We start from the raw sequence: 10,345 nt of genomic DNA, 5'->3' as shown, positions 1-10,345 counted from the left end.
CTCAGGCCGGCTCCGCACTGGGAAGGACGCGTGTTTTCTGCCGGCTCCGTCCTCGCTCCCAGACCCATGTGGCCAGGGCGGCGGCCGAGGCTCAGAGGGAGACCTCACCGGAGCAGAGCCGGGCGCTTGGTGACGAGAAAGCAAAGGCACAGCACTCACCGTCCTGGCAACTCCTGACTCCCACACCCAACTTTCCTCGGCTCCTCAGGCCGACCACAGGCCCAAGGAGCCAGGTTGCGGCTAAAACAGGGCAGTCAGAGGCCTTTTAAGCAAACAGATTTTCAGGGCAAAATTAATCTTCTACTTGTGCTGCTAAAAACACTTGATTAAAATGTGAGTTTATTGCACATAAATTACATGTTTTTTGTAAAAGAGAAATCTTACATAATCAATAGTTCACACACAAATCCAATGGTTTCAGATATTTAGGGATAAAGAGAAATCATTTGTCACCCTCACCCTCTGGAAAAAGAACAAAAAATCAATGTGGAATCAGTGTGGGGGTGAGAACATTGCTGAGGAGTTCCCGAGGACCCTTCAGGCAGCTGTCCCCCACACCCAGTCATCAGTGACTCCTTGGCGCAGATTTTGTTGTCTCTGTCCGCGTACACACACACACTCCTCCATCCTCCCCCGTGAGGAGTCCCCTCGGTGGGTGGTGTTGGGGCAGCACCAGGGAGGCCCGCGGCCTCAGCACACATGGCACAGAAGCGGTCCCGCTCACTGTCCTGGGCCAGCAGCCACCCTCTCTCCTTCGCCTCAGCGGCTACCACCACTTCTCAAAACAGATGCGCTCCTTGGGGACCCTGCGGGCTTCCAGGTGCTGAGAGAAGTGTTCTATCATGGTGGGCGGGCCACAGATGAAAAAGAGAGTGTCCTCCAAGATGTGCTCCTCCAGCTCCTCGTGGGGGATCCTCCCCTCTGACAAGAGAGAACAGGAGCAGCTCAGAGGTGGCCCCCAAGGAGGCTGATGGAGGTAGCTCCATCACCGGGGAAGGGTATGGGTGTGTTGGGGGGCTTGTTGGCCAGCATGGGCCTATGGAGGAGCTGGGCCTGTGGGGGGCGTGATGGGCCAGCCACACTTTGCAGTCTCCATCTAGGTGTGGTGACCAAGGCCTAGAGACCCAAGGGAGGGCAGAAATTGCCATGTCCCCTACAGCCAGAAGGGGGAACCAGCACGCTTTAAAAGCCTCTTCACAACTTCCATCGACTTCTTAAATAACTAAAGCTCTGGGGGCAGACCCCAGACAGATTCTCCCAGCATCCAAACAACCTTAAACCAACTGCTCAAAGCAGCAGAACCAACAAAAAATGGAGGCCCAAGAAAACTGGCAAGAGAAGTCTGAAGAGCCTGGAGAGGTCCGTGGGGGCTGCACAAGTGGTCAGAGAAAGATTAGAGGGGACCCTGGGAGGAGCAGGCTCTGATGGGCAAATCTAGGCTCCACAGGCATCTGGGACCACAGCCCCCGGGTCCCCTCTCCCCAGATCACACAACATGGGCACCGAATCACGTGCCCGTCTCCAGAACTCTCTATGAAAACAGCAGCACAAAAAAGCCTTGGCACAGGCCAACCTCAACATGGAATTCAGGTAAGAAACAGGATGCAAAAAGGAGCAAACAAAAAAAGAACCTCCCCATAAAAAAAACTACTCACTGCGGTGATAGAGAAACCCAAGAAGACAGAGTGAAAAGTTTGAAAAAAAACACAAATAAAATGCTAACTGGATCCAATGACAACAAGAATTCCTACAAGCCTTCAAGAAAGAAATGAGTCGTAGAAGAAAAATTGGGAAAATAAATGCAAGTTATATAGGAAAATTATGTAAAGAAAATTAATAGGTTGGTAAAACAGGAACAAAAAATACTAAAGAAAATATAACACCTCAAAAAACAAAATTGGCCCAAGGGTAAAAGAGACATAAAAATTAACTGAAGAGAAATACTTTAAAAGCAGAATTAAAAGTCGGGTAGATGGCTCAATGACTAGAGCAGAGCACATCCCCAAAATCAGGAGGAATTGAGTTCAAATCCAGTCTCAGACACTTAACACTTACTAGCTGTATAAATGAGCAAATCATTTAACCCCAACTGCCGAGAGAGAGAGAGAGAGAGAGAGAGAGAGAGAGAGAGAAGAGACAGAGAGACACAAAAGTTAATTAAATAAATTCCTTAAAAATGAGAACTGGATGCCACTTGTTCAGTGACAAAGAGAACCAACTACACTCAGAGAAAGGGTCATGGAAACCAAATGTGGAACATAACATAGCATCCTCACTCTCTCTGTTGTTGTTCATTGCATTTTGTTTTCTTTTTTTTTCCCCTTCCTTCTTGATCGGATTTTTCTTGTGTACCAAGGTAACTGTATAAATGTGTATATATATTGGATTTAACATATATTTTAATATATTAGCATGTACTAGACTACCTGCCAGCTAGGGAAGGGGATAGGGGAAAAGAAGGGAAAATTTGGAATAAAAGGTTTTGCAAGGGTCGATGTTGAAAAATTACCCATGCATATATATTGTAAATAAAAAGCTTTAATTAAAAAAAAAAAAATTAGAACTGTGCTCCTGGAAGCTAATGACTCCATGAGACATCAAGAAACAAAAAAAATCAAAGTCAAAGGAATGAGAAAATAGAAGAAAATGTGAACTGTCTTATAGGAAAAATAAGAGTTGGAAAAGAGCCCAAGAAGTGATAATTTAAGAATTATTAGACTACCAGAAAACCACGATCAAAAAAAGAGCCTATATATCATAATACAGTCCCAATAATTTAAGATTCAGAGGATAAAATAGAAATTAAAAGAATCTATCACTTCCTGAAAGAAATTCCAAAATGAACACTCCCACTTACATTATAGTCAAATTCCAGAATTCCAGAACAAAATATTTAAACAGCCAGAAAGAAACCACTCAAATATCATGGAATCAGAGTCAGGATCATATAAGATTTAGTAGTGTTCATGTTAAAGTAGGAGAGAGCTTAGAAAATGATATTCAGAAGGTCAAAGGAGCTAGAATTAAAACAAAGGATAACCGATCCATAAAAACTGAGTAAAATCCTTCTAGGGAACAGACAATTAATGAAACAGAGCACTTTCAAGTATACCTGAAGAAAAAATTCAGAACTGATAAGAAAATGTGACCACCTAGATTTGTGGAGAAGGAAGGAACTTATGGCCAAAGAAGAACTACAGAACATTATGAAATCTAAAATGGGTAATTTTGATAATGTTCAATTTAAAAGTTTTATACAAGTTTTTATAAAACCAATGGAACCAAAAAGGGAAGCAGAACACTGGAAAAAAGTTTTTACATTCAAGAGTTCTGATAAAGTTTTAGTTCGAAAATATACAGAGAATTCAAATTTATAAGAACACAAGCCATTCTCCAATTGGTAAATCGTCAAAGCATATGAAAAGACAATTTTCAGACAAATTAAAACCATCTTTAGTCATTTTTAGTCAAAAAATTCTCAATCACTATTGGTTAAAAAAACAAATTAAAACAATTCTGAGATACCACTTTGCACCTTTCAGATTGGCTAAGATGACAAGAAGGGATAATGATAAATGTTGGAGGGGGATGTAGGATATTAATACATTGCTGGTGGAGCTATGAACTAATTCAACCATTCTGAAGGGCAATTTGGAACTCTGCCCAAAGGGCTAGCGAACTGTGCACACCTTTTGATCCAGCAAATGTTTCTATTGGATCTATATCCCAAAGAGATCCTAAAGGAAGGAAAGGGACCCACATGTGCAAAAATGTTTGGGCAGAAACTGGAAACTGAGTGGATGCCCATCAATTGGAGAGGCTGAATAGGTTATGGTGTATGAGTGTTATGGAACATTACTGTTCTATAAGAAATGACCAGCAGGATGATGTCAGAGAGGCCTGGAGAGACTTATAGGAACTTGTGAAGGGATAGATACTTGTGAAGGGAATAGAACCAGGTGAACATTGTACATGGCAAGAAAAAGATTACACGTTGATCAATTCTGATGGATATGACTCTTTTCAACAATGAGATGATTCAAAAGCAATTCCAATAGACTTGTGATGGAGAGAGCCATCTGCATCCAGAGAGAGGAGTGTGAGGACCGAATGTGCATCAAAGCACAGTATTTTCATCTTTTTTGCTTTCTTTTTTCCTTTCTCATTTTTTCTTTTTGAACTGATTTTTCTTGTGCAGCATGATGAATGTGAAAATATGTCTAGAACAATTGCACATGTTTATCCTCTACTGGGTTACTTGCTCTCTACCGAAGAAAAGTAGAGGGAAGGGAGGGAGAAAAATATGGAACACAAGATTTTGTGAGAGTGATTGTTGAAAAGTATCTTTGCATGTACTATGAAAATTAAAAATGACTACCAAAATTTAAAAAAAGAAAATTATTAAATAAAAAAAAATGTGACCTTCAGATATAAGACTCAAGAGATGTATAAAAGGACAAGCATGAAGGAGAAATCACTAGGGATTATATAAGGTCAAACCACTTGTATTTCTATATAGGAAAATGATTCCTGTAACTTCAAAGAAATTTATCATCACTAGGGCAATTAAACTTTACAAAGACAGAAGGCATGGATGTAAGTTGATTATTTTGGAATGATCTTCCAAAAGAAGGATAAGAAAGAGGGATATATTGAGAGAAGGAAGAGGCAGAATGGGGAAAACTCTCTCACATAAAGGATGCATGAGGAAGAAAATAGAGTGAAGAAGAAAATGGGGGGAGGGGAGGCAGGCAGTAGTTAAACCTCATTTTCATTGGAATTGGTTCAAAGAAGAAAGACTATACACACACACACACACACACACACACACATTTTGAGTACTGAAATTTCTCTTAATTAAACAAAAAAGAGAAGGTAAAGTGAATAAGAAAAAATGGGCAGGAGCTGGCAAAAAGGAGGATGGATTAAGGGAAGAAGCAGTTAGAAGCATACTAAGACTTTTTAAGAGGGCCGGGATAAAAAGAGGGAGAAGAATGAACAGAAGAAAATGGGATGGGGAGAAATACAAAGTTACTAAGCATAAATCTAAACTGGAATAGAATTAAGCTCTTCCATAAAATGGAAGCAGACAGCAGAATAGATTAGAAACCAGAATCCAACAATGTTGTTTATAATAGATGTACTTGAAACAGAAAGACACACACAGAGTTAAAATAAAGGGCTGGAGCAGAATTTATTATACTTCAAATGAAGTAAAAAAAAAAAAAAAAAAAAAAAAGCAAAAAAAGGGTAGCAGTCACAAGTGCAGACAAACTACTAAATAAAAGAGAAAATCAGAGAAACTGCATTTTTGCTAAAAGCTACTACAGACAATGAAGTAATATCAAACATTTTTACAGCAAATTTTTGTGATAAAGGCCTTATTTCTTAAATACATATGGAACTGAGACAAATTTATAAAAATAAGGGCCATTCCTCAATTGATGAATGTCAAAGGACATATGAACAGGCAGTTTTCAGAAGAACAAATCATAGCTATCAAACATGTGAAAAAATGCTTATTACTATTGGTTAGTAAAAATAAAAATTAATGCTGAGTAAAATGAGCAGGCCCAGGAGATCATTATATACTTCAACAACAATACTATATGATGATCAATTCTGATGGATGTGGCCCTCTTTAACAATAAGATGAACCAAATCAGTTCCAATAGAGCAGTAAGGAATTGAACCAGCTACATACACCCAGCGAAATAACTCTGGGAGATGACTATGAACCACTACATAGAATTCCCAATCCCTGTATTTTTGTCTGCCTGTATTTTTGATTTCCTTTACAGGCTAATTGTACACTATTTCAAAGTCTGATTCTTTTTGTACAGCAAAATAACTGTTAGGACATGTATGCTTATATTGTACTTAATTTATACTTTAACATATTTAACATGTACTGATCAACCTGCCAGCTGGGGGAGGGGATGGGGGGAAGGAAGGGAAAATTGGAACAAAAAGTTTGGCAATTGTCAATGCTGAAAAATTACCCATGCGTATAACTTGTAAATAAAAAGCTATAATAAATAAAATAAATAAATAAAAATTAAAACAACTCAGAGTAGCACCTCACATGTAACCAAAATGACAAATGTTAGAGAGGATGAGGGGAAAAAGATGTACACTACTGAACTAAAGATAGAATAGTGAACTGGACCAACCATTCTGGAGAACAATTTGGAAATATGTCCAAATATATATGTCTTATATGTCTATAAAACTATGCATACTCTTGGATCCTGTGATATCACTACCAGGTCTACATCTCAAAGAGATCAGATCAAAGAAACCTTCAAAACTTATATGTTCAAAAATATTTTTAGCAGTTCTTTTTGTGGCAGCAAAAAAATGAAAATCAAGGAGATGCCCATCAGTTGGGGAATGGTTGAACAAGTTGTGTTATCTGATTGTGATGGAGTTCTAACTGTACTCTAAAAAAATAGCAAGGCGATAGTTTCAGAAAAAAACATAGCAGGACATATAAACTGATGCAAAGTGAAGTGAGAAGAATGAGAAGATCAGCGTATATTTAATAGCAATGTTACAACGATAATTAACTGTGGAAAACTTCTAATTCTAATCAATACTATGCTCCAATTCAATTCCAAAAGACTCATGATGAAAAATGCTATTCACTTCCACAGAAACAATCGATGAACTTCTGTGTGCTAACTAAAGTATCATCTTCTCATTCTATTTGTTCATTCATTATGGAAATAGGTTTTACCTGATTTCATATGTATGTTGTTTAAGCATTTTTCAATTGTGTTTGAGTCTCTGGAACCCATTTGGGGTTTTCTTGGCAAAGATACTGGATTAGTTTGCATTTTACAAATGAGGAAACTGAGGCAAACACGAACATGAGGCTTCTTAATCATGTTCAGCACTCCATCTACTATACAACTTAGCTGCTCTTTCAAATGTGTAATTAATATCATATTTTTTGCCTTCTCAGTGGATGGGGGAAGGAGTGAAAGGGAGGAAGAGAATTTAGAAGTCAAAATTTTAAAAGAATGCAAAAAGTAAATTTTGAAAATAAAAATAAATTCTTAAAAAATTAAAAAAAAAAAAAAAAAAAGTGGAACAGCTAAGGTGACAGTGGATAGAGTACAGTATAACCCCTGGAGTTAGGAAGACCTGAGTTCAAATCCAACTTCATAAGCCTACCAGTGGGTGTGATCTTGGGCAAATCACTTAACTTGGTTCCTCTTCTATCCCTCTCCCCCCAAGAAGGAATGCTTAAAATAAATAAATTTAAAAATCAAACTAAAGTTTGCTCCATTGCTCCACCACCACCACAACTACCCAATCTGTGGCTCGAATGGTGGGCGCACCTTAGGGCAGGTCTGTGCGCCATACTCACCAGTGACATATGGCCGAAGCTCTTCACTGATTTCTGCAGTCTGCTTTGTGACATAGAAATTACACCTGACTTTCTCAGGAAATGCACTTGTTAAATTGAGAATGCTCCTCTGGAATGTTAAACATACTTAGTTACACCACAGTTGGAGGAATCCCAGCAGATGTGCCCAATCAGCCCGGCTCCCCTGGCCATGCTAAGCAGGCTCTCCACATCTGCCCACACCCCAGTTCCCCTCCTCCCTCTTTATTTAGACATATTGTTTGCAGCCGGGCAGGCCAGAACATTTAAAACACACTGCATTCTTTGGCTTTAATTGAAAAATGAATATGCTAACAGGCATATTATGAACTCTTGGGATTGCTTTTTCTCAAGCACAAATAATTCAGCTGTGGCTTCACTGGCCACATTTGTGTCTTTAACTCTCTCTGCTCTTTTGCACTTTTTTGGTGACGCCCCAAAGCCCACCCAAGCAATGTGACTTCTGACTAACGATGTCCATTTAGACCAAGGAGCTCGCCTTGTTCGGGCAGACTGGCCCTCTCCAGGGCCTGGGGCTTGGGGCAGAGGTTGTAGCTCGGGGACATAGTCAGCCGCAGTCAGGAAGACGCCCCCCAAGCTCATTCCAGAAGGGGGCAATCTGCCTTGTGCACCCCAGAGAAGAGCTCTGCTGGGCGTCAGGGCAGCGGGCCGACGTCCCCACCTCCCTACTCACCCACCTTAAATAACAACTCGTTGGTGTTTCTCGCACTGTACAACAGCCTGACTCTTCCCATCTCGTAACCGCTTCCCTTCTTGTCCCGATGCCTCTGGAGATCGGTCAGGTGCAGGAGGATGGAAATGAGGGGGTTGATCCCCACGCCCCCAGCTATCAGCACTATGTTCACGGGGGGATCCGAAGGCTGAGGGTCAAAGTAGAAGTTTCCGCCAACTTGAACAGTCACTTCGGAGCCGAGCGTGCACTGAGAAGAAAGGGAACGGCGTCAGATGCCTCCCTGCAGCCGCAGCATTCCGCTCGGGCACAGGCGCAGCTCAGCCGTGGGCACACTCTCCATGGCCGCACCTCAAGAGGAGAGTGGCTACAAGGAAGCCGCCTGCTCCGTGAGCAATTAAAAGAGGGAGAGGTCCGGAGAGTGCTCGGAGACATGCCGCGACTGACGCAGAGTCGAGGGAATAATCGACGCAAGCCTGACAGGGAAAGCCACCGTGAGAGACCGAGCACTCCGAGGAGCGGGCCCAAAGGCTGACGAGAGGGGCAGACGTTTCGGGGGAGCCAGCGTGGGGGCGGCCCTGCCCCTCCACTGCACGCAAGGGTGAGCCAGACATCCGCACCCACAAGAGCAGAAGGAAGGTCAGGAAGGGCACAGCCCGCCGAGCACAGCCAGCGCCAGCACGCTCCCTCCCAGATTCCCTTCCAAACAACTAGAAAAACCTCTTCAGAATTAATCTGGCTTACCAGCCCAGCAGGAAGTCTGCCTCACCTTGGTGGCTTGTCCTTCCTTCTCCAAGAGGACCCTGACATCAGGGAGGCGGTGCCGTGACATACAAGTGAGGGAGGTCTGGGCAAGGTCACCAGCCTCCCCTTCCCCCCAGAACCCTCGGGGTCCAGGGCCCAGATACAGATCAGGACCACCGGCTATGGCCCTGGATGCACAAGGAGATCTGGGCCTTTCTAAGCTAAGGGCTCCCACAGGGCTCTGGCAGGCCACGCCCACTCAGTGATTCAGGCTGTCCTAGGGCAGGAGAGAAGGGAGGTAGGTCCCAGCCTCACTGCAGCAAGATCCCAAGCCTGGGCCCCCTTCCCCTCCTCCCCCCCAGGCCCCAGTCTATCAGCCTCTGCCAAAACAAACTCAGGAATTCTATGAACACAATTGCAAAACACAAATAAAATCAGATCTAAACAACTGGAAAAACATTAATGACTCATTGGCAGACTAAGCCAATATAATGATGACAATTCTATCTAAATTTATTTATTGAGTGACATGCTGAACATAAGCTCAAGGATACCAAGGAAATCAATGGAAAAAAATGCAAAAGTAAATGGTCTGCTGTATGTGCCAGAACGTTTGTGGCAGCCAGTGCTTTGTAGTGGCCAGAAAGTGGAAACTGAGAGGATGCCACATCAATTGGAGAATAGCTGAATAAATTGTGGTATATGAATGTTGTGGAATATTATATTATTATACAGATGAAGAAATCGAGACCTAGAGTGGTGAGGAGTTTGTCATATAGTTAGTGAATGTTGGAGTTGAGACTGAAAGTAGCTCCTGTGACTAAAGACCAGGACTTAGACTTCTAGAATGTTAGAATTGAAAACAACCTTAGAGATCACCTGACTTCCTTCTTTTTTAAAATTTAGCCCAATTCCAGAATTCACATACCAAGCAAAAAGTACCATAAGCAGCTAAAAAGAAACAGTTCAAGTATCATAGAGCTACAATCAGGATTACACAGGATTTGGCAGCTTTCACATTAAAGAACCACAGGGCTTGGAATAAGATGTACTGGAAGGCAAAGGAGTTAGGATTACAACCAAGAATCACCTACACTGAATATCTTTCAGGGAAAGAAATGGAGATCTAATGAAATAAAGGACTTCTACAAATTCCTAATTAAAAGACCAAATCTGAATAAAAATTTGACTTCCAACTACAAGACTCTAAGGTAAAAAAAGAAACAAGAAAGAGAAAACCTAAGAAATTCAAAATGGCAAGATAATATATGTAAAGGAGACAGAATACAGACAGAAGGTATGCCTATAAGACACTTTTGATGGAATGATGCCCCAAAACACAAAATAAAGGCATGAGAAAGAAAATTGCACTGGAAGGAGAAGAGGGAATTGAATGGGGTAAATGGTCCTACATAAAAGAGACATGAAAGAGCTATTATAATGGAGGCGAAGATGGGGAGCAGTGAATGGCAGGCAAAGCTTAAACCTTACTCTCAACAAACCTGGCTCAAAGAGAG

The 10,345-nt window shown here is 41.6% G+C and overlaps 1 protein-coding gene across 3 annotated transcripts in view; it reads right to left on the bottom strand.

The window, feature by feature from the left end:
* Nucleotides 1-317: 317 nt before the first annotated feature.
* OXNAD1 (oxidoreductase NAD binding domain containing 1) overlaps nt 318-10,345 on the bottom strand; it is a 44,746-nt gene continuing 34,718 nt past the window's right edge. For all 3 annotated transcript variants that reach the window (XM_031940298.1, XM_031940299.1, XM_031940300.1), the window contains 3 exons: nt 8,092-8,334; nt 7,376-7,484; nt 318-921 (listed from right to left, as the gene is read on the bottom strand). In XM_031940298.1, coding sequence (XP_031796158.1) covers nt 767-921; nt 7,376-7,484; nt 8,092-8,334 — 507 coding nt within the window. In that variant the 3' untranslated portion in view covers nt 318-766. The remainder of the gene's footprint in view (nt 922-7,375; nt 7,485-8,091; nt 8,335-10,345) is intronic.

The sequence above is a fragment of the Sarcophilus harrisii genome, chromosome 5 (genome assembly GCF_902635505.1).
Source record: "Sarcophilus harrisii chromosome 5, mSarHar1.11, whole genome shotgun sequence".
NCBI classification, from domain to species: domain Eukaryota; kingdom Metazoa; phylum Chordata; class Mammalia; order Dasyuromorphia; family Dasyuridae; genus Sarcophilus; species Sarcophilus harrisii.
Note: the sequence above shows the minus strand (reverse complement) of the source record. Positions and strands in the feature narration are given on the sequence as shown.